Consider the following 25,891-nt stretch of genomic DNA (forward strand, 5'->3'; position numbering starts at 1 on the left):
CATTCCTTTATTCTGTATACATTTATATTTACACATGCCTTTTTTTCACCCCAAATGCTATTACAAAAATCCCTTGGGCTTAGAATTGGTAAAGAAGAGTAATTACAGCAAAAATAAAGACCACTTGTCTGTGTTCTGATGTTGCTGTTTTGTAATCTGTTCCTTCAAACTTTACAGATGGTCTGTCATCAGTAATGACAATCAGTGCATACAGAAAAAGGCGTGAGGTTCAAAAACAAAGACTGTCCACACAGATAAGATAAGATAACTGGTGGTTAATTATAATTCACTTTACAACAACGTCAGAGAGTTGTCATGTAGAGAGACAACAGGAAAAGCCATAGCCGTGACATGAAATGACTGCTTCATTGTCTTAGCATGCGATGTCACCGCTGCTATGTTTAGCACCGAAAGAAGGCTTGTGTAATGATTGTTGAATGAAGTTACTAATGAAATGAATGAAATTGTTGACATGTTTTCACCAGCAAATCTCAGCAGCTAAAATATGTCTGTGTATTCAGGGCGCACATAACCAGAATTCCAAAGTATTTCTGCTGGTTTGTGTTGTAAGCATTTCTGTAGTACATTTATCTAAGAAATGCATCGTTTGTAGCATTTGAGTAATTTAATTACACAATGCTAAATGACAGCACGCCATAGCACCAGTGATTTTTTGTATGTATGAGTACCAAAGAAGTGATCAACCAGAAGTGAACAACGCTACTACAGTACCATTTTAATTTTTTTTTATTGGTATTTAAAAAATGTACCAAAATAGACCTACAACTGGAATATTGTACTAGATTGCTGGCCAGTTGATATGCAGAGTAATACACCTTTTTTCTGCCAATTGTTCTTGTGCAGTAGAAAAGGTTTTAACTGTAGATCAGAAGTGTTACCAGCACACAAGACACAGGGTCCCTCCCACATGTTTTCCAGCATGGGTGTCAACTTTCATAGCAGCCCCCAGACAAGATGCATGAATAAATATGTTTACTGACTGCACAATCTCATCCACACCGAAATAGCCTTGTCAATGGGAATGAATAAAAACAATAGGTGAAATCATATTAGGCAGTGGGCTAAATGATGTGGGCTGAGAAGATGTTGCAAGAGTCTAACAGAGCAGGAAACACCTGTGCAAACCAATTAGTGAGGTTTCTAATTCATCTGGACAAGTTGCACTTGTCTGAATGGTTGGTTTAACATAAAGAGCCCATTTGATTTTCAGGCAGTTTGGTGCACAAATCTCAAATAAGGATATTGTTTTGATATTAACACATTATGTCAAAATGTTTAAAATAGAAATCTGCTTCTGCTAATAAAGGTAGATTTATTAATAAAATGAGTCAACTCAAACATGCTCATGCTGCAGAATAGAGCTCCATAATGAACAAATGAGAACAAGCAACCGGAGGGCAGAACCCATCAGAAATTACCACCATGTCCATTCAACCCAAACGTGGTAAACATCGTAATAATGTGTAAAATGCAATGTGTCGTGTAAGTGTGAAATTAATGTCACAACATAAACATTTTTCCATATAATTAACAGATAAATGTTTATTATCTCTATGACAAAAACTGTTAGAAAAAACACCACCCCTACTGCTTCACCATGCCAAAACAGCTTCACTAGAATGAAGTCTATGTATATATCTGATGAGCTTGTGCATCAGTCTGTGGAGCTTGCAGAAAAGGCATGGCCGTCATTGTCTTGTATGTTAGAGGCTGTAAAAGCAGGACAGAGCATGACAGTTCTGCAACAGCCTCATCATTCAAAAGGAAGCAATCAGGAGACAGATCTATCATTTGCATTTGTTATATATTGAGAAGGAGATAAAGAGTGGAATGATTGTTAGCCCCATGATTTTGTCGAGAGCATCCAGGCAGATGCTCAGCACAATTTAAACACTGATTTACAGGATTAGAATCATGAAAAAAATGTAGACAACTGAATCTGTAGAAAATATATCCCATATTTCTCACATTGTTAAAGCTCTGTTTTGTAACAAATTAAGTTAAATTTAATTACTAGTGTCCAGTTTTCATACTGAAATGTAGCCCTTGTATAGTAACAGCAAGTGCTACACCCACATAGACTCTGAGAACAGCCTTACACTTTCCAATCCATTACACCTCATTAATTACACAAATATCCAAACTCGTAAAAGGGATTGAGCTTTTAAACCTCGAAAATCTGAATCTGAGTGGTACAAAAGCCTGCATCGTTTAATGAGATGCCTCCGCACACCACCCAGTCAGGGCAGGAAATGTTCACACTCTTCCATAATGGGAGTTAATAGGTTGTATCAGCTCTTTTTTCCCCTTACAATTGTGTCTGTAATGTTTGTATGGCTCTCCAGGTTTCGTTCCAAATCCTCTGCATTGGCCTCCCCAGGCAGCGCTCCAACTAGAGCGTGCAGTCCCTCCCAGGCTAATGGGCTCAGCATGGGTTTCTTGTGTGTGTTGTTAGTGACGGTTGTAACCCAGGCGGGATGAATGGAGCAGTGTGGGAGATAGCTGGGTGTGGTGAGGTTTTTCGCTATCCTCAGGGGAATGAGACACTATGAAACATGTTCTTGGATAATGCTGCTATCTCTAGGAATGGCTCTTCATTGAACAAATGTCACCTCTTTGTACACCTGCTCTAAATTTTTTAACATTCGCAACCAATCTCATACAAAATGTATTGGAATTCTAGATATTGGGAGCAATTCATCGCATTTCGTATTGTAATGAAGAAACATTAGAGCTGCTCTTCCAACTCCTAATCTTAATCATTTATAAAATCTGATCTTGTATGAGATGTGGTGTCAATTTATTTTTTATTTTTTTGTAATACTGAGACCACATTGATACAGAGTATCATCCTGCAGCCAGCAATCTGACCTTGATCTCACATCTGCTGCCGATCCTCTGATGAGGCGATGGTTTATGGATTATAAAGTATTTATAAAACTGTCATTACAGATTCATAAATTATAGCCCAGGATTACTTGGACAGCCAATTCATTTATTTGTAGCTTTGAAAGTTGGCTTCAAGGACATGTTCTATCATTGTAAGTAGACCTGTTTACTTGAGGAAGCGGTGATACCGTGTGTAGTGAGTGATTAATGAAGATTAAAATGAGAGCAGGCAGGCCGGTCAGTGCAGAGAGAGGTCCAGCTGATGCGCATGCTCTTATGACATTCGCAGATGCTTACTGAAATCTCCTCAAACACACACACAGACAGTTATGAAGGCAAGGACAGTTTGACTTTTGCAATCTGTGAAATTATTTTTAAATATAAGCCCACCTTGCCCTAGTGCTTTTTAATGCTGTCAGGATGTGTAGTCATGACTACTGTTTTTTACCACTTGCTTACACTGATATTGGATTGGTTTTGCTGTATAAATATTAAAGGGCAAAACTACTGGGGACAATTCCAAATATATTGTCAAAAGGTTTTTGCTATGATTTACACATGCTGATATTGTAAAAAAAAAAATCAGGCCTGAGAGGTGTGTGTGTGTGTGTGTGTGTGTGTGTGTGTGTGTGTGTGTGTGTGTGTATGTGTGTGTGTGCGGTAAATGGATAGTCCTGATCGATCCCATGTGTGCTACATGTCAGATCCACTGGACAGCATGTTTGATCTGATGCTCTTAGTAGTGTGAGTGTGTATGGGGGGAGGTGTCAACTAAAATATCCATACTCATGGCTTGATACATGACAGGATTAAACACACACACACACACACACACACACACACACACACACACACACACGCATAAACATGATTTCTTTTGAGTTCTTACAACAGCAGAAAGGGTTAACCCTATTTATGCCAGGGGCAGCATTTTAGAATTGGATGAGTTAGGAATTCTCTTTCTACCCCTAGATTGAAGTTGCTGTTTATAGTATATGTCTAGGTGAAGCACATGCAAGCCAAAGCTCAGAGTGCAGGAGAAACAGAAACAGTTTTCTTCAGGCGATGATCTGAACCTACACACATTTACTTCACTTGCACTTCTTTAAAATACTGACATAAGATCACACAAGACATAAACCAAAGCATGATCATGCTGGAATATTTTGGATTAATATCAAAAAGCTTTTTTTCCAAAGCCTGGCATAACTCAAACCATTTTTAATCTTGTTCTCAGATCCTCTGGGAGAAGGTGGTGTTTTTCATTTCAGATTTATGAATCATTCATACTTTTGCCAATGTCAGTTCTTTTGGAAATTCTACACTCTTTTTTTGATATTGACATTCAGAAAGTGTTTCCATTCCTCATAACTGCCACGACCCTCCAACCTGTCACTCTTCTCCAAGCCTCAGATTTGAATAGACTGGAAAATTATGTGAAATTTTTTTTTTTTACTCTTTTTTTTTTTTTCCTAGAAAGCCCTGGATCTAATATAATTATTAATGAGGTGCTTTATGTCACTGTATTGGAGATAGAGAGAGTGGGTGGAGGGAGCAGTTGGCCTGAAGAATACTATGCCATTTTGCACGGCATAAAAAAGCCGCGCTATTGCTCTTTTAATCACAGTCAGTTAAAAAAAGAAGTAATTGTCGCCTGCAGGGCTGGTCTGCATTTGAACCTTTACCAGCTCGCATTGCAGACATGAACAGTCAAATAGCACTCTTAACTCACAGCAGGAAGCTATCATTCTCACTAACCCCTTTCCATCCGCCCTCTCACACTCTGCTTTGCTTCAGTTCTCCATTTCTCTTGCTTGCCCTCTAACTTGATATTTTTTCTCGATCTCCTGCCAGGTTTCTCCCTTTCTATATAGACTGTGCCCTCTTTTTTTAAGCCAGCACACCTCATCTTGCAAGCCCATTTCTTGATTTGTCACCTTCTCTTTTGTGTCAAGGCCCACTGTCACATATGTTCAAACCCGGGCTTCAAAGGGATGGACAGAACTGTCTGTTTCTGTCATACAATTATACATCTCTTTCTATCTCTCTCTCTCTCTCTCTCTCTCTCTCTCTCTCTCTCTCTCTTTTCACAGAGGTCAGCACCGGCTTGGTCAGAAAACCAATTTCTTTTTTTTTTTTTTAGAAACAGGCCACTTTTCAAACCGTTTAACAACTGAACCATGATGTAATCGGATGTGTGTGTTTACTAATGCAGAGCTTAAAGGTAATAACAACTGTGGAGGATTTTACAAGGCCTACCTCTAATCGCAAATGTTTAAACACTCTCATACTTCAACATGTATACAAAACACAGCCATTAAAGACAGGAGGCTGGCACAAGACATTTTGTTACTTGCAGCTTCAAGTGTGTACTGTAGCTGCCAACAGGTAGTACTGTAGGTGTTAGCATCAGCAGTATTGATCCAATTCTTTCACACTGTATTCTTTCTCTTGTTTCTTCCTTGTACAATGGATTTACAGTAGCAGTATTTATTTTTGCTTATATTAAAAAATCATCTGAAAAACCTTTGCCATAACTCAGGTCTTATTGAAATGGTGGTCACGTAGATATATCCAAACAAACAATTCAGAATTTATAGAACACTTTTTAACTGTTATGATTTGTAGAAATCTTTGTTTTTCGAAGATTTGCAATCTGTCAAGTTCTTCTGGGTGTTTAGAAAACTTTTTTTTTTTTTTTTTTATAGACTTTTGTATTTGTAGACATTTTTACAATTTTGATGCAATATTATTAGCTGGAGAAACATTAATGTCTATATTTTTCAAACACTGTGAATATTAAGTCATAAAATACTTGCAGAATGTATAATCATTGTTCCCTTTTCACTACACTTCCTTAAAATCTGCTGATGACACTAATTCTCAGTTCCAAAACAGTTGTACTTTTGGTGCTGGGACTTTTTTTTTGGTGCTGGGACCCATTTCCTTTTCCTGGTTAAGAGTTAAAAATTTAGTGGTGAAAAAGTCCAGAACATTCCAGGCTTAAGCATAGAATCTAGTGCAGGTAAAATTAGAATCTCTCAATGTATATCTCTTCCTTCATCTTCCTTTCCATCTCTCTTTCTCTATTTCTTTTGCACACACACACACTCCCTCCTTAAACTCTTGACACTCACACCCAGGCTTTTCTTCTGCCAGTCCTCTATTAACTAAAGCTCACACTCTCATTGCGAGAGGTTCTTACTACAGCGGTGAAATTCCAGCAGCTGAAGGTTGATGTGTATGTGTAGAACAGCACACAATCTCTCCATCTCTCCCTGTTCCCTATTTCCACACAGCTTTCACTTTCTGCAACCTCTCCCCTCCCCTGCTGCCCTTTTATCCCTCCATCCCTCTATCCACTACAGAGTGCAGGGGGACAATTATGCTAAAAAACCAGAAAAATGTGTTAGGTCTCAAAACAAAAACCTGGCAGTTTGAACATTAAACCAGCTATGAGCTTGAAGACAGCAAGGCTGGCCAAGAATGCGTTTTTTTTTTAAAGCGGGTGGTAAAACACGTGGTTATTCTGCACTAATGATTTCTTAAAGTTCAGTAACTTATATCAAGTTAAAACTGTAATGCAACCGAACAATCAGTATAGAAATTGATGGTATATTAGTATTAATGAGAGCATTATACAAAGTTCTGTTTGATTTCACCTAAATTGTGTGTGTGTGTTCACAGCAACAGGAGCAGGATCCCACTAACCTGTACATCTCCAACCTGCCTGTGTCCATGGATGAGCAAGAGCTGGAGAACATGCTTAAGCCCTTTGGCCATGTCATCTCCACAAGGATACTACGGGATGCCAGTGGAGTCAGCCGAGGAGTTGGCTTTGCCAGGTATCCATGGACACAGACACAAACTAGCTCATGTGTGTGCCATTAACCTAAATACTGAATGGTGCAGAACGGCTTCAAATGCTTGAATTATGAATGTGTATGAACAGCTTTCTTTCTTTGTCTTTTTTTTTCTTAATTTCTTTGCTTTCTGTCATTTCTCTCTCTCTCTCACTTTCCTCCCTGTGGCGTGTGTGGGGTGTGTTGGCTGGTGTTCAGGGTCACTGGCTGTGTAAGAGATCCCAGCAGAGACTCACGCTCCACCACTCACTCAGTGTGTGTGTGTGTGTGTGTGTGTGTATGTGTGAGTGCACACCAGCCAACCAATTAGCCATTCAGCCATGATTGGGTGAACAGAGCTGAATGGGGCCTCACAGAACAGTGCAAACACACTAGAGAGCAGAGCTAAATGCAAGAGACAAACATTAAATAACCTCTGCATGCTTTCTCTCTCTCTTTATCTCTATCTCTCTCTCTCTCTCTCTCTCTCTCTCTCTCTCGCTCTCTTGCTCTCGCTCTCTTTCTACAGTATCTTTTAAATGCTATGTTTATCTGTCTCGACATTGAAAAATGCCTTTAGAAATCAGTATATCGCTTTTCCAAATGCACTATTTTTATCACCACCTCCTATCAATTAGACCGAATCATGACCTGTGTCTCAAATTGCCTGCATTTATACAATTCTAGACCAAATGGTTCTGTCTAGCTTATGTAGACCTCTGTGAACAAAGGCGTTTTTTTCCCTCGAATTTACCAAGTTTGTAATAAACCGCTGTCATTAGGTGTTTATTATTATCATTAACTACTATCATTATGAACTTATAAAGGTTCAATTTAATTGTAATTGAAGCTTAATAACTCCAAAACAAATGTAAATGATGTCAACAGTATAAATAATGTCAACCTGATGTTGACTCACAGCAGTTTTAATAAAAGGAGGGAAAGTGATGTTTATAGGATATTCTGTTCTGTATTTGAACAAAGGGTTGAGAATCTGTGCATGAAAAGGTCAAGAATGAAATGCAACAATGGCTTCAGTGAATAAATATGTTGAAGATGTGCTTTGTATTTTAATATCCGGATTAAATGTAAGATATAGATGTGGTATATTTAGATATAAGGTTTTATTAGACATAAACATCTAGGGTGATCACAGTGACAAATATGAAACATGCATTTTACTACCTGCATAGTGTATTGCATTAACAGAACAAATTAACTGTGTAGTGCCAGACATGTTTTGCACAAACTCGTCAAATCATGAACCTGAGAGGAGGGGGATTTTGTAGCAGATAATAAGATTCTGCATTTCAGAATAACTGTTGTTAATGAAATAGATAAAGTGCATGGTTTTTGATTTAATTGGAAAAAAACAACCAAACTTTCACTGCAGAAATGTTGAGCAAGTTATCCAGCTCGTGCTGGATGGTGGGTTATTTCATTGATTCTATCAGATCTACAGTACCTATAAAAACGTGTGGAATAAAGCATAATTGGATTTGTGGTTTTTAAATAATCAGTTAAGGTGGTTCTATTATTTTACCCTATCACATTGTCTCTGTAATTCAAATCAAATTACAGATTATGACCGATTTTAAGTTTATTAAAGTATGACACATCATACTATTTCTTCAAATATAGATTAATTTTATGTTGCAAAACAGTTTTGTCTGTTCTTTTTTCCTCAAAACCATTCCATGATAATTTCCTTTTCTCTGTTAAATAACTGCACTTTAATAATCCTTGTTGTTAGATTCAAATTTTAAGATTAATAATGTCTCTTGGAGTTAATTGCTACTATAGAAATGACAAATGACACTTAAAGGAGCACATTAATATAAAAATGAGACCTGTCTTGTAGCCAGCATTATTTTCTGGGCTGCTGTACAGAAATGTTATCAACACTTCTGATTTCAACACTGCTGTGGTGCTCTGGTTCTGTGTTTGACACACTGTACTGTATTCTCTAAATCTTCCAGTGAACTACATGGAATTTACTGTACATTTCATTATAGGTGGCATACACTAGTATGAGATTAGTGTTAAAATAGTCTGAACTGCAGAACAGATTCGAAGCTGATTTACTTTAGAGAGTTAGAATGATCACAAATCTCCTAAACCTCTCTCTTTCTCTCCCCTTTTGGCTTCTCAGGATGGAGTCCACTGAGAAATGTGATGTGGTGATTCAGCATTTCAATGGCAAGTTCCTCAAAACCCCTCCAGGAGTGCCAGGTAAGACTGACAGCTGAATGCTGCTCTGCACTACAACTGAACAATGGTGTATCGTTAAAACACTGCAGAGGTTCAGAGATCAAATCCCAAATGTGTAAATGCTACCTGTGTCCTCGTGTCCTTAGGCAATGCATTTGACCTCATTCCCTGTAGAGAGAGGAGGCTGGATTGCTGAGCTCTCTAACGCCCTCCAACTGCACACTGACACACTGACTGGTGTTTACATTCAGTACTAAGATGCTTTGTTAATGCATTTATGTAAGTTTAAATGCTGATATGGCAAAGTCCATGTAGTTCCCATGTGATTATGGCAAATGTCTATGTGATCATGGTGATTTAGTCCAGTTTTACAGTTTATTGAACACAACCTTTTATTGGACAATAATGTCACTGTCCTCAATTATAAAAAAAAAAAAGACAGACAGACCAACTATACCTTCCAATGTGGTTTTTCTGGAGGTCCATGATGTGTTTTGCAGTGCAGGAGTAGGCTTTTATTTCTAAGCTCATGGAGTTTTGTCTACAGGTAGAGCAGAATACAAATAAAAAACAACATATGTGTGTATAGCTGTGATCTCTGCATGTATGTTTGTATCTGTTTATTTTCACAGAAAGCAAAAAAATGCATATGGCAGAGCAGAAGGGAAATAAAAAGAGAGAAAGAGACAGAGCACAAGACAGTGAGACAGAGAAGGAGAGAGCATAGGCTGTGACTCTGGCAGTAGCTGTATAATTTGCAATGTGTACTGTGACGCCCAGTGTCAAAGGCAGAGGCAGGTGGATGATGGATAGCTTCTTCATTTCTCTTCTCTTCTCTTCTCTTCTCTCTCTCTCTCTCTCTCTCTCTCTCTCTCTCTCTCTCTCTCTCTCTCTCTCTCTCTCTCTCTCTAAAAGACTCCTTGCCTGCAACCTCCTCCCATTTCTGTCAACCTCCAATTTACTGCCTTTATGTGTGTGCTTGTGAGTGAGTGTGTGTGTGTGCTTGTGAGTGAGTGTGTGTGTGTGTGTGTGTGTGTGTGTGTGTGTGTGTGTGTGTGTGTGTGTGTGTGTATATCTGTGAGTGCCTGCGTTTGTGTTTTGCGTACACCTATGTGTCACGTATCAAACCAGCCATCCCACAGGCAAGACGAAATCTTTGTTATGTTTAGAGCATTGCTGTTTCTCAATTGTCTAAGCAAGTGATACAGTTTCCCGGAATAAAACCTGGAAATATCAGGTTTACCGAGTAACCTTAGTTTCTGTATGTCAGTATGGATTATTTGGGAAAGGGGTAGCTCACTGGTTAAGGCATTGTTTTTTGAGAGTTGTTTCAGTCTCAAAACTGAATGAAATAAACAAATATTAATAAAATGAACAATCACTTTGCATTGTAATGGGACATTTCGAGCAGTAGCATGCATGCTAGTAAAGAAGGGTTATGTGGCTAATATCCACATAGCACTAAATGCAATATTGTTTCTATTATAGGGATTATAACACTACTTCTCTTAAGCATGAATATAACATGCTTATAATGCTGTTATAGAACAATAATTAGTGACATGTGGTGCACTATTCCAAGAAACACACTACTCCCTGAAGTGTTTTATTTTTTTTTGCCAAAGCAATATTCCAACAATAACCTTTTTGGGTTTTTTTAGGGCTGTCAATCAAATAAAATATTCAATTGTGATTAATCGCACGATTGTCATGAGTTCGCTCGTGATTAATCGCAATTTAACTCCCTCTTTTTTATCTGTTTTAAATGTACCTTAAATTAATACTTTTCAGGTTTTTAATACACTAATCAACATAGGCAGGGTTAAATAAGTATGCTTTTTGAAATGTATGTTTATTATTAGTGAAACCAAACTCAACATAGAGCATGAAGACTAAATATTCTTGTAAATATTTTAAAGTGATTATTGTGTTTTAAATTACGAAAATCATCAGGACAATAAACGGAACTTTTGCTATGTTTCCACACGGACCGTTTTAATTACCGGATGTGTGCATCATGGTGCAAATGGAGACTTGGCGCATTAGTAAAACAATTGTTTAGTGATTCATATTTCGTTTTTGGTGAATAAATGTGTGATGCGTTGAAGGTTTTATTTTGGGCTGTTTTATAATTATTTATTTATAAAATTAGATTAATCATTGCATTAATTGAGCGTTAATAAAAAATTTGTGCCGTTAAAATGAATTTGCGTTAATGTGTTATTAATGTGTTCATTTGGTCAGCGCTATTTTATTTTATTTTTTCATCTACATCATAATGATTATAGTGTTATGTTTTTGTTAAATCACAGTATGGTTTGAAAACATTAACTATTAAGACTACATCTTTTTTTTTTTTTTTAAGATTTAAACAATTAGAGATATGAAACTCAAGACCCTCAACTTGTCTGTACTGACTGTTCTTTTAAATTGCTGCTTGCTCTAGGATTTTTCTATCGGTCTTACCCTCTGACTTCAGCATCAGCATGCAGATTTAACAAACAGTCATGTTTACTAGGAGAAACACTAATTACAGATATTTTGGTCATGGTTTGCCCTGGCAGATTTATTCTAACAACATGCCTGCATTAAAATACAGATATTTTTATTGAATGATATATTGTATACCAGCATAAACATTTGCATTGCATTTATCTAAGATCTTCTTTTTCCTCGAAGATTGTTTGTAATTAAGGATTTTCACACACAGATGAAAGGTTCAAGGAGTAAATTTTGGCACCGAGTATACTGGGAACGGATAGAAAAATCTCAATTTTCTGTGCATTACAGTCATTTGGGAATGCTATGTAGTGCTGAAGTTGTCAAAAATCTCATTATTACAGACAATGCAGCAAAAAAAGATTCCCCAACAGCTCCCTGTGGTTAGGGGTGGCATATTGTCTTTAATTTCTTCCCTCAAATCTACAATAAAAAAACTGACTTGGCAAGTTCATTTATAAATTGGTTTTGTCAGTCTTTAAATATGCTGTATATTAATGCATGTTTCAAAACTATGCAGCTGCTGCAAACTATGTTTTTTACCCATGCTTGGGTCATTCAAACACAATTTTTTTCATGAGTGATATATAGTTCAAGTCAGTAATTACTATCAGGCTTGATAAACCAGAATAGGTGGAGTGTTTGGAAAACAGAAATCTCTGTTGACCCCTTTGATCATATCACATGCGTTAAAAGCCTCTTCATAATAAAATCATGCTTATCAGTTTTAGCAGCTACATAAGAACAGACTTATTTGTATATCCTTCATACAACCATATACACAATAATTGTGGCATTCAAGAAAACCCTAAAAGTTCATAAAAAGATTGAAATCTTTGGTGTAGTTCAGTTCCATCCACACACACACAAATATGTAAAACATTTTACACACATACACATTTTACAGATGTTTATGAAATCCAATTATCTTGTATTAATAATGTTAGCTATGCAATATTTAAGATAGATAGATAGATAGATAGATAGATAGATAGATAGATAGATAGATAGATAGATAGATAGATAGATAGATAGATAGATAGAATCTTTTAGATAAAATCTTTTAGATAGAATCTTTTACTGTCATTTCATAGTACAGGTATCAATAAAATGCACTTTAGCAACTACCAGAAGTAAAAACAGTAGCATTCTGCAAAATTTTAAGTGCGGTTATATTGGCTATGGCTATGAGTGTAAACATGCAGAAGCTGTTAAGCAAGTAACGGTAAGAATATATATTTATATACAGCTCTATTAATAAAAAAAATAATTATATTATATGCAAAATGTATCTAAGGCACAATATATGTAGGATAGACTTATTTTTAGATTTACAATTTGATTATATACATCCGATATATTTTATACATATAAGTGTACATTGTAGGATACATGTGCATTTTATGTACAACTGTACCAAAATATTACCCAGTGTATACTTTTATATTTATACAGAAATGATACAGTAGGTACAAAGCAGAACTGGGTGATGATTACAGGCAGTTAGAGCGGTAAAGTATAATGAGACTTTAGTGTCCTAACACTGTAATGCTCTGATTTGAATGTTCTTGTATCTCTTTCTGAATGAAAGGAGGTTGAACAGTCAGTGATTGGGATAAGAAAGGTCCCTGATGATGTGACCTGCTCTGCGCAAACATATACTATAGTGAAGATGCTCAATGGCAGGTAGTTGGGTGCCAGTAAGGCATTGGGCAGATTTCATCACCCTTTGCAGGGCTTTCCGATCACACACTGTGGAGCTGCCATACCACACTGTAATCAATTGTAAACACTGAATATGTTAATAATATAGAAAATATAGAAAGATCAATACTTATTTTCATCTATACATTTATAAAAGAAAAAAAACACTGAAATGACTCAGTGTACAAATACAGTAGGTTCTGTTATCACTGTATTTTCTTTTAAAGCTGAACATTGTTTCAATAGACTGGCAGTGACCAATAATATATGGTGTGTATTAAGCTGTAATACCTTTATAGTGCAATATACTCCCTATTGTGTAGACAAAGTGGTCTAAAATACATTTCCACTCTGCTCTAAATAAAAAGAAAAATGCTTTTCTGTGTGAATGCTTGCTGTCTATCATCACCTAGTTAGAGTGTATATATATATATATATATATATATATATATATATATATATATATATATATATATATATATATATATACAGTACAGACCAAAAGTTTGGACACACCTTCTCATTCAAAGAGTTTTCTTTATTTTCATGACTATGAAAATGGTAGAGTCACACTGAAGGCATCAAAACTATGAATTAACACATGTGGAATTATATACATAACAAAAAAGTGAACTGAAAATATGTCATATTGTAGGTTCTTCAAAGTAGGCATCAAGAGAATGCCAAGCGTGTAAGCAGTAAAATGTGTGCAAAGCAGTAATCAAAGCAAAAGGTGGCTACTTTGAAGAACCTACAATATGACATATTTTCAGTTGTTTCACACTTTTTTGTTATGTATATAATTCCATATATAATTCCACATGTGTTAATTCATAGTTTTGATGCCTTCAGTGTGAATCTACAATTTTCATAGTCATGAAAATAAAGAAAACTCTTTGAATGAGAAGGTGTGTCCAAACTTTTGGTCTGTACTGTATATATATATATATATTTTTTTTTTATTTTATTTTTTAATCTCTCTATTCATTTCAAAACATTTTCTTAATTTATTGCTTCTAAAATTTGCCTGCAGAGATGTCATGCTGTTAAATACTATACTGTATATTTTTTTATTAGTGTAGATGTGTATCAAAATAATTTACACTTCTACCTTAGAGAAAAAAGGTTTTTACAGTTTACTCATCATTTTAGCACTGCTTGGACAAATATGGTGTTTTGTGCAAGTTGAAAATCTCAAATGAACTGTGCCATGTACACATCTGGTAATTAACAGGAGATGCATGTAAAAAAACACACAAGAGTACATTGGAAATCAGTCCTTCTGAAAGCTAAAAAAAAGTTTTGTAAAAGTTGTGAAAGTATACTACAAGTTTGATAAACAAGCCCAAATGTTTGACCATTAGATGATGTAGGTTACAGCACAGTCACTCAGAGTGGCTTCTTCAAAAGTATGAAAACCCAACAAGTGTTTTAGTTGTAAATCAAAGTGTCTTCAGACCAAAAGGAGGACCTCTGGTTATTTCTGTGATTATGTGGTCTGTCTGCAACTTATACACAAGTTTCAGAGCCTAAATTCAGGGCTCAAGGTGATAAAAGAAGTGTTATCATACCAGTGACTGGCTGTCAGTTGACACAAATACTTTTTGGCTGCAGAAGGAATTAATATTGGGGGAAAAAAAGTTTTGCAATAAGCTCCTGAGATGAAAAGAAGCAAGTCAAAAGAGGGTCCCAAGATATGATTTATAACCCTGCTCAAAAAAATGCTGCCTTTCTTAAGTCAGGGATAAAACCTATCCTCCTCCTGCACCGTAATGGATTCAGCCTTGAAAATGAAACGCGGCATTTATTGATATCCAGGTTTAATGCTCAAAAATAGCGCCTCATTGATTTTCCCCCTGCCTCTGTGTAACAGAATGACTGCTGCGCATCGGCTGGAACTGATGTGGCTCTACTTTAGAAAATGATGATAGATCTGTTGCGTTTGTGTTCCGGCTCTCTGTCAAAGCGCAGCGTAGTGTACACAAGTGAAGGTCCCTTTCGAAAGAAGCATAGTTTATTAAATCAGGCCTGATAGAGATGCTTCCTCTGCATGCTCCATTCTCATTTCTGCTACATGATAGAGCGGTCATTGGATTGCAATAGACAGTTTTAAGACATGCAGTCTATATCTATTTATTTTAGTGAGCATGTGCATGGCAATCATTACTGTTTTTGTGTGTGTAAAAGGACACAGAAAAGGTCATGGTATACCGGGTGTGCTCCTTGTTCTATACTCTCTCTCTCTCTTTCTTTATCTCTCACTATCTTCCTTCAGGTGTAAGTTCGTTTTCTGGGCTCTAGCTTACGCTGACTTTTCTAACAGGCCACAGTGGAGACATCAGACCTGCACACATACTTCTCATAATTACTCATGCACTCAGACAACATGCTGATGCTGTGGGAGATAATGATTACCACAGAGCAATGTTGTGACCCCCTCTCCCCTCACCCCCAAACATACAAACATACACCTCTGGTTATTGTCTGGGGAGGTCCATGCAACCTTGCAATTCTGCTGACGGTTCTCATCTAGCCAATGGACTCACGTCTCTTCATCTCTTCCCACACACACAGGCAACTCTGCACCGTATATCCAACCGAACCACCTTTGATGACTCCCTGATGAAAAAAAAAAAAGCAGTGATGGCTGCTAAAGAAACTGTATGCAATAGCTAATATATTATTAAATAATACAATCAGAAATGCAGCATTAACATTATAAAGCCTTTATGGTTGGGCATTAAAGCACAGGGTGTTATGTCACAGTTATAAAACAGATTACGCATCCACATGGCAACACACTTGGTGATAGACAGATAGACAACACACTATTTTTTAAACTTCCTGAGTTTCAAGTCCGTTATCATGCTGTGTCTCTTCTGAATAGCGAGCATGGTAAACAGAAAAGCTGTTTCAATTCAAACAAATCTTATTGTTCTGTTCTGCCTTCATTTATACTTTGATTAGACAGAGTTTATTTCAAGTTTCTCCTCCTAAGGCATTTTGAAAAGCTATTTATCAAGAAAGCAATCTTCCATCTAATTTGTTAGACCTGCTAAACTATTTGACATATGTCTTTTTAATCACTGCTGATAACATGTTGTGGCTCTCAGAATAAAGCAGGCTTAAATAAATGACCACAAATGAAGCTGAAATAAAAGACCATGTGGATGTACAGACTGGGGAAGAAAGAAAGCAGCACCAGCTTTGTGTCATTACCATTCTGTGTATTTGTATGTACAACTGTTGGTGGTGCTGTTGCTCTTGATGCAACAAAAGTAAAAACAAAAATTAATTAAATAATAATAATAATACACATTTTCAAGTCATTTGGTAATAGAAAATAAGATAACATCAAACTATCAAAGCACATAGTTCTATTTCCTAAGCATGAAAGGCATGCTGGAAAAAAATCCAATGCCTTTGGGATATAAACTCCTTTCATAATCTATAGGAGTGGTTTTATTCAGACAGACTTGCTATTTGCAGTGTGTCTGCATGGGGATCAGCTGGCCCGAGACAGAGCATGCTGGTTTCTCGAGTAATCGAAGGCACTAATGAGCACTGGACTCTGACCGACGTCTGATGTTTAGACAGTGTGTTTAAGGCACACACTTCACAGAGTGGAGGGCTGAAGGAGGGGGCTGGTAAAGAGATGTGCTAATGAAGCAGTTTACTTTCTCTGGCCTTATTGCCGAGCGTAATGGGCCATGGTGCTCTCCCTCCGAATGCTTCCATCCAACTTTCTCTTTCTCTTTCTCTTTTGAGAAACTGAGAAAACACCTGCACTCAATAGAGCAGTAACTGGCTGCATGTGCATGTTTGCATGCCAAATCCTTCTGCTCTCATTTTAAGAATTTCCAAAAATGTTCTTTCACACATTAAACGAATCCAAGCTGTGCACAGGGAGGAGGGATCATAACATGTGGTGTGAATGGCCTTGTTTAAGCATGATCCAACTGTGCTTTATGGTGGTTGAGTTAGTGTGGGTTCATTATAACTCATGGGATGGTGGAGGGGATCGTGGAATATCATTTTTAACCATAAAGGTTTTGAATGCAAAAGCGAGCTGGTGCATGTCCTCCATCTGTTTTTGGATGGCTGTAGTAACACACTTACACTATTACACCCATAACCTTGATTCAGGACAGATTTTAAGCCTGCCTGATTCCTCCATTCTTTCATCATGCCAGAACACATGATTATAAACTTTAATTAGATTTTTCCCCCATATCCCTAATTTGTTCATCTGCCAACTCCCACCCACCTGCCTTCTTTCCCATATCATACAACGAGACATGTGAAGCCAGCCTCCGCATGTCTTCTGTTATCAACACTACACATTTGAAAGGCCATGATTCGCTAGAGTCAATGTGATTGACAGGGAGAGAGTATGCCATCCCACCCACTCAGAGAGCATGGCCAATTTTGCTCCCTTGGCGCCCAACAATTTGGCAAATGCTATTCCATTGTGCCACTCAAGAGCCAAGGCCTTTTTTATTTTTGGAAAGTTTCAACAATCGCATTTTTTTACACAGTCCAAATTTTCCTTACCCTCTAAACTCAGCGTTTTGTGTAAGTTCTCATTTTAGACACACAATACATGTTATATGAGAGGAACATTACCATAACCACGAAAAACAGAAGTGATAGTCCGGTCTGATAGTCCAGAATGTTCATGGAATTCTAGTTTCTTCACTTGTTTTAAGATTCAGCTAAATGTCCTTTAAACTCACAGCAAAAGTAAGATGAAATTTTTGTCTCATTCTGTTATGCTATTACTTTTAGATCTGATAATATGTTTAAAATTTATTTTGTTTCCACATAGAACGGTCTTTGAGAAGGACTTTAGAAAGATGATATCCTGGTCCCATACAGAAATCTGATATATAGCAATATATGCAAAGCACATATATTGCATACATGTTCATGTTTGGATTTCACATATATAGAAATATGTCCAATACTTGTACTTTTTATATATGTAACCTATTTTTCCAAATACAAATATATATTACACATATATGCGTATAGAATACTACCAGCCGTTTTAGCATACCTTGTCAAGGAACAATAATATAAAAATGAAACTTTTATATATTTCAGAGTAGTCAATGTGCAGCTTTTCTAGCAGTATAGATTTACTGTCCTCTGAAAATAACTCAACATACAGCCATTCATTTGAAACAAGCTGGTGAAAAAAAAGTGAGTACACCCTAAATGATCCCAGCTCTACATCTCTTAACCATGCAAAGCCACATGTTCTATTTATCATGTTCATGTTGTGTCTGTTTGACAAAACCATATAAATTTGTTTATCTTGTTTTCGAGCAGTTAAAATGTGGTGCTTTGAGTACAATTCTCTTATACTGACCACTGGATGTTCTACATGACACCTCATGGAAAAGAATCTCTGAGAATTGTTGCTCTCTACAAAGTTGGGCTAAGCTATAAGAAGATCAGTATCACCCTAACACTGAGTTACAGTACAGTGGCCAGGGTCATACAGAGGTTTTCCAAGACAGGTTCCACTCAGAACAGTTCTCGCAAGGGGGGATCAAAGTTGAGTCCTCGTGCTGTGCGTCAGGTGCAGAAGCTGCTTAAAAAACATACGCATGAGTGCTGTCAGACGCATGACTGACGTTTTTTTCTCTCTTAACTAGAGGTTATAAAAAAGAAAAGGTCTGCTTGTCCCATACGCATAGTGCACAGACCATATACCGCACACTGTAACAAGTCGGTTTGCATGGCCATCGTCCCAGAAGGAAGCCTCTACTGATGCTGGTTCACAAGAAAACCTGCAAACAGTTTGCTGAAGACAACCTGTCCAAGAAAATTGTGTCTTGCCTACAGTCAAGCATTGTGGTGGTAGCCTCATTCTGGGGCTGCATGAGTGCTGCCAGTACTGGGGAGCTGCGGTTTATTAGGGGAAACATGGATTCCAACATGTACTGTGACATTCTGAAGCAGAAGATGATGCCCTCCCTTCAGAAACTGGGCCAAAGTGACGTTTTCAACATAATAATGACCTCAAACATTCCACCAAGATGACAACTGCCTTGCTAAGGAAACTGATGGTGATGGATTGGCTAACTATGTCTCCAGACCTGAACCCAATTGAACACCTGAGGGCATCCTCAAGTCGAAAAGGGCAATGTGTCTAACATACAGCAGCTCCATGATGTCACGAAGAGGAACCCAGCAACAACCTGTGCAGCTCTGGTGAATTCCATGCCCAGGAGGATTAAGGCAGTGCTAGATAACAATGTTGCTCACACAAATATTGACACTTTGGACACACTTTTGACATGTTCACTTAGGGTGTATCTGCTTTTGTTGGCAGCTATTCAGACAATAATGGCTGTATGTTAAGTTATTTTTTGAGGACAGTAAATCTATACTGCTATACAAGCTGCACATTGACGACTCTAAAATATATACAAGTTTTATTTCTATAGTATTATTCCTTGGGAAGAAACACTTCAATGGTTGCTGAAATGTGAGGGATGTATTCACAAAAGTTATCATTGCATAGTACAGTTTTCATTTTGCACTTTTTCTTATTATATGGAACTTGGTTGTACCAAACTGGAGTCAAAAATGATAGAATAATGTCCACTTCAAAACTCACATATCATATAAGTCATATATATATATCAAAGTCAAAGGGAGAGAGAAAACTAGACACATCAACTTTTAATAATAATAAGCCAGAGTAAAAAATGCAAAAATGTGGAATGATGTAACATTGATGAGGTCTCTGAAATAGTTGGCCAATAGTTTGATTTTTTTGTAATAAAGTTACAATTCATATTACAACATGAAAATGCATGTTTCACTTCATGTACACAATTTGTTTTAACATGAAATCTAACTTTTAAATGTAGATAACTTTCATATACAGTCAAAAAAGGTTGTTATTCCAACGTTTTGGCATATTTGCAAAAGATATTTCTAGCAAAGTAAAATGAACGTTGAGGTCACAATCCTACACATGTAATTTGTTAGAATATGATGCATGAAGGCAACCATATATATATCGTTAAGTATGTTCATTTATGGCCGTATATCAGATTTCTGAATGGTGAATGGTTTTGTGACTTCTTTATACATTTTATTAATTTTATTACCAATCAGGTATCATCATTAAAGTTGCCTTTATTCAGTTTAGGATATCATGTAACTAACTATTCCAGTGCAAAATAATGATAAATGGCATTCAAAGCTGTATTGTTGATTATCCCGTAAATTTCACTGTTTACATTTAATAAGCGTTCGATCAGGGAAAAGCGTAGGATCTTTGCACAGATCTATGAAGAGCATGCTTTAATTCGATATAATTGATTGATTAACATAGGCTGCTCCAGCTGAGTGAACGCCACACTGGATTTGCTATTAGTAGCAATATGCTAAATTAACCTTTACAAACCACCACAAATTTGAAAAGAAATTCAATTCATATCCTTTGCAAGCCGCATGTGGTACATGCGCGCTACTGTAAAAGTAATTTTTAAACTGCTTGGCTGTTTTATTTTATTTCCGTTGTGTTTCCCCTTGGTGGTTAAGTGATTGATTTAGCTGCGATGTGACATACATGGGCGAGCCGAGATTATCACGTTTATAGCAGATAGAATTCTAATACAGCGGAGAGAGTGGGAGTAAAATGATCCTTCAGTGAAAACGATCGGATCTCGAGTGCTCTAATAGCTGTGTGTGCGCCTGACCTGGGAGGAGATAGCAGCCAACAACAGAGGGATTTAGGCTTTGAGAGGAAGCCCATTAAGACATCCTAATGTGCTTTTCTTTATGAAGCTTTAATTGAAGCTGCTAGATGACTCATGCATGTCTAAATCAGACTGATTTGATTTCACACACAAACACAAGCAAGCACGCATGGGCACATACATATCTTCATCCTCAATGACCTGCCAGATTAACAGAGCTTTGCTTTTTGCTGTCGTCTTTATTCTGCATATGAGAATTGAACAGGACAGCTCATTCTTTAATGACCAGTGATTTTTTTTTTTTTTTATGCAGACGGTAATGTATTTCCTCTTAGGGCAATGTGAACCCAACGTCCTAATGGAGTGCACGTCTGGCTCAGCTAAGGAATAGTGCATTTTAACAGAGGACACAAACAATGCAATCCACCCACCCTCCTTCCAGCCGTCTGTCGCTTTCTTTCTCTCCGGGTGAAGGAGAAGTGCTTGATGCGAGGCTTGTAAAGTTAGTGAGATCACAGTGCAGTTCTGTGCATTTCAATAGCCTGATCTCCCTGTAGCCCAGAGCTCAAAACAACAGCACACAAACAGTGGCAAGGCCATTAAAAGGCAGGAAGTGGGCAGGCTAAGATGATTATGCAGACTTTGTATTCTGCCCACTAACACTCTTGCTTTGTGTATCACCAGCTCGTCTGCCATCTCCCATCTTTCTCTCTCTCTCTCTCTCTCTCTCTCTCTCTCTCTCTCTCTCTCTCTCTCTCTCTCTCTCTCTCTCAATGTCAGTGGATATCAAACAGTCCGCTGGTATTTACCTGCTTTCGCCCCAAAATAAACAAATCCAGGCTCTGGTCAAATCGCTTTCTCTCTCTCTTTTTCCAGATTCATGGCTCTCAGCTATTTTTTATTCAGCTTTCATCCCCTCAGCACTTCATGCTTGTGCTTGTTTGCTGTTTTGTAATTTTTTCTTTGAGTTTTTGAAGGTATATTATCTTGTATCACGGAAATGTGGAAATGAGCTCCATGCTCCTAATAAAGCAAACATGTGGCAATGTATTTCAAAAATGTTTGCATATGTCTAGCATATGTCCTGCATTCCAGCACAGTGAGAGTGTTGGTTTTTTTTTTTTTTTTTTGAAAGGGGATAAATAAAAATAATTAAATAGCAGTTGCAAGAACACCACTGTGGTTTATATTTCAAGATGTTTGCAACATACAATCAGGCTAAGGCATGTAACTGCACTTGTAAAAAAAATGTTCATATGGACACATCCATCCTAGATGCCTGCATTCATCTGTACTCATGACTGTCCTGTTCTGGATCATTTAGATATATCTGGTATTGTACTTTCCACAATAGAGGCACTTTGCACTCCAATCAGAGAGGAATCTATGTGCTTTCTCTCTCTCTCTCTCTCTCTCTCTCTCTCTCTCTCTCTCTCTCTCTCTCTCTCTCTCTCTCTCTCTGTCTCTGTCTCTGTCTCTCTCTCTCTCTCACCACCCGCCCCCAGCTTGTGCAGTCTTCTGCAGCATTGGCACTTGAACAGAGGCATGCAGCGGCTGCTATTAGAGCGTGGGCGGTGTGGAGACACCCGCGTCGTCAGGGTCACACACTCCTCCCACCCACACCTCGGCACACACATGCCGAGAATGAGAGCACACAGAACACACTGTGCCAGGACAAACACCACACTGCCTGTTGGTAAACAAGACCATTTTTTTCCCACATTCTGAATGTGGTGCAGCACACCCTGTTCCAGCACAACTGCAGCTAACCTCAGCCCAGCTGAGGAGGTTAGCAGGATGTTTTCTTAACATTGAAGTTCTTTGAAGATCGAGCTAAAAAAAAATTTCAAACATTTGTTTGTAAATGATTCATCCCATTCAGTCATACGGAACTTTTCCCTGGCACACTTGGCATTCATTGGGAATAATGCACACTGAATGTAATGGCAGTTCATGTAATGTATATTGTGTTATAGTGACCTTTGCTGCATTGTTGCATCTGGAAGAACATTAGGATTATCTACTTTTCTAAATTAAATACGTTTTTAGAACATTGTGAAAATGGTAAAGAATTACATTACATTAAAGCTGAAAACTTTCACAAATTTTGTTTGGGCAAAAACTGGGCGGCTCTCAACAGGAGATCCCATCTGGATTGTCTGGTGGTTACCTTTTTTATCTTCTCACCACAATCCCTCTTAGAGTTGCTTTTGGACTGGGGCGAAAGAGTGAGAGGATGGATAAATGATGACGGACTCGCCCTCTTTCTCTCCTGCAGGAATGTGCACCGCCCACAGAGAGACCTGCGGGTCTGTGGGAGCACAGCATGAGCTGGCAAGCTGGACGCTGATCCTTTCAATTAGAAACACATGTCCGTCTTCTCATTTGAGCCGCTCTCCATCGCCTCTCACTCACTCCTCTGCTTGTGTCTTCCTCCCTTTCCATTAGAATGCCTGTTGTTCCATGACCCAGAGTTAATAAACAGCTTGGTTAGAGCCGTCAGTTTGGGTAAATGTTTTCGGAACACTAAGCAGCAGACACGTATCCACACAAGGTAAAGCACATGTACACCAGCCTACTCAAAGGCAAGCCCCAGAGTTCCTGAACATCAAGTTTTCTCTGCATTGCCCTCCTGCCTGTAGGCCAGCCCTCACAACGCAGGAAAACTCTCTTGAGCTGTTTAGGGAAATGCAATTGAGTATGGTCGCGCCAATTCACCATGCATGCCTGCGTGTGTTTCTGTAGTTGTGGGGAACAAATGGGTTTACAACGAGAATGTCTTTGAACTCTTATCTGTGAAGTAAAAATGAGTGGAAAAGACTTTGCACTTGTAAAATTATATTCACTATCGCGTTTTAAAAGTGCGGTTCGATTCGAGCATTTGCATGCGCAAGAAAATGAGATGCTGAAAGTGTGCAAGCAAAAAAAACGCGCCTAAATCCCTAGATATGTGGAAATGTATAGAATAATGTAATGTGGGGGGAAAGGAGAACAGTAATTTAAATGCTGTTAAGGCATGGTGCTGCAGTGCGTAGCATTGCCATCTCACAGCTCCAGGGTCCTCCAATCCCCCAAGCGTCCAAGTAGGTGGATTAGCTAAGATAAATTGCCTGTGTGAACGTGTGTGTGCATGGTGCCCTGTAATGGACCTATTTAGGGTGTTTTCTCTGCCTCAATCCCAGTGGCTGGTTCAGGATCTCTTCCCAGGATAATGAGGTTTCCTGAAGTTGAATCTGTTTTTAAACAGTATGTTGTGAGTGTGCAACTGTGTATATTTTGGAAAATGATTAGCTTACATCAGTCTGAGAGCTTCTTTTTTATGTTTTGTCTCAAGAAAACATATATATTAAACATATTTTATATATATATATATATATATATATATATATATATATATATATATATATATATATATATATATATATATAATCCTAAGATTATTGTGCCTACATTTCCCTATTTACTGTAAATTTGCTGCAGTGATGTGTTAGAGGAAAAGCTAGAAACAAAACATTTTACTTATATACCCTTCTTGGAAACGAAAGCTTGAAACCGCAATAATAATTCAAACGTTATGATTTAAAATGATGTGAAATGAACACAAATATAGCACATGTCTAGTGTGTAGAAATCTTTCCAAAAATATCTTCTGGGTAGCTCAGTCATTATTTGGTCATCTGCCACACCTGATAACAAGTATTGAAAGTGTAAAAAAAAAGGCTATAAATATTGGTTTTATTCATAATAATTTTCTGGCCAATAATTTGTTATTAAGAGCACTAAAGAATAATATTTGATTAATATGTTTTTTTTCAGGTGGGTATCGTATGTCCTACAAAACAGTTTCCTAAGATTTCTTTTTAGAGTTTATGTGTCAGGTGCATGTGTAGATGCATGCTTTTTTTTCATAGGTTGCAGGGGGTTGTGTCGTGGTTAAGTTCAGACAGTGGAAGCAGACTGAAAAAACACTGAGATTATTTATTAAAGTCTACGGTAGTGAAACCCAGCTGTCCTCGCTGCCATCATTACACCTCTTCACCCCACTGGGTGCATACTTCTGTGTGCGCGTGTGCACATGATTGTGTGTGCACATAATTGTGTGTGTGTGTGTGTGTGTGTGTGTGTGTGTGTGTGTGTGTGTGTGTGTGTGCATCTAAAAAAATTCCCTGGGTGATATCCAGAGTCTGTTAGTGAGTCCAGTATAGAAGATCAAAAGTGCAGATTTAAAACGCATCACTGAGAATCAGCAGTTAAGGTTCAGGGCATCTTGACTAACAAAATAAATGCGGGGAAAGCCAGGCAGCGAGTGCTCGTAAAATAGCCTTGGTTATTTCTCTGGGCTCCAAAAACACAGTGAAACCCCCTGAGTTATTTGGCCTCTCGACTTTATGACACCGTTGGTTGTTATTTCAGAGTTAGCCCTTTTCCCACAGTGCTGGGAAGGACCTTAAAGCAAATCTTTGACTTTTTCACTCCATCAGCTGAATCTCTTTCTCTCTCCTGCTCTCTCTCTCTCTCTCTCTCTCTCTCTCTCTCTCTCTCTCTCTCTCTCTCATTATCCCATTGTTTGCACTTGGCTAAGAGAGAGAGGGGGGAAGTTGCTTGTGCTAACATTTTGTGCATGCTGTAAATGCTGTGATCTGCTCTGCCTCTCTGGCTGTCTCGCTTCCAACAACAGACGTGCTTGTGCACAGGTCTTATCAGCACAGGGCCGTGCGAGTCTGTGTGTGAATGTGTGTCTGGGTAATATGAATGTGATGACAGGGCTGCAGGTGTAAACCCACACAGTCCAGGCAGGTGAATGAGTGAGCTTGTCTCCATCTCTTCACTCACACAGTAATATGTGATTCAAAGTCCTATTTGACAGCCCTCACAAATTCATCCACGTCCTCAATTCTCTTCTCTTCTCTTCTCTTCTCTTCTCTTCTCTGCTCTTCTCTTCTCTTCTCTTCTCTTCTCTTCTCTTCTTTTCTGTTTTTCTCTTTTGTTATCCTTATTTCT

The 25,891-nt window shown here is 37.9% G+C and overlaps 1 protein-coding gene across 7 annotated transcripts in view; it reads left to right on the forward strand.

Moving 5' to 3' along the window:
- Positions 1–25,891, forward strand: part of rbms3 (RNA binding motif, single stranded interacting protein) — a 183,484-nt gene that overhangs the window by 135,038 nt on the left and 22,555 nt on the right. For all 7 annotated transcript variants that reach the window (XM_046846545.1, XM_046846546.1, XM_046846547.1 and 4 more), the window contains exons 5-6: positions 6,598–6,755; positions 8,905–8,984. In XM_046846545.1, coding sequence (XP_046702501.1) covers positions 6,598–6,755; positions 8,905–8,984 — 238 coding nt within the window. The remainder of the gene's footprint in view (positions 1–6,597; positions 6,756–8,904; positions 8,985–25,891) is intronic.

Source organism: Silurus meridionalis, chromosome 4, assembly GCF_014805685.1.
Source record: "Silurus meridionalis isolate SWU-2019-XX chromosome 4, ASM1480568v1, whole genome shotgun sequence".
NCBI classification, from domain to species: Eukaryota; Metazoa; Chordata; class Actinopteri; order Siluriformes; family Siluridae; genus Silurus; species Silurus meridionalis.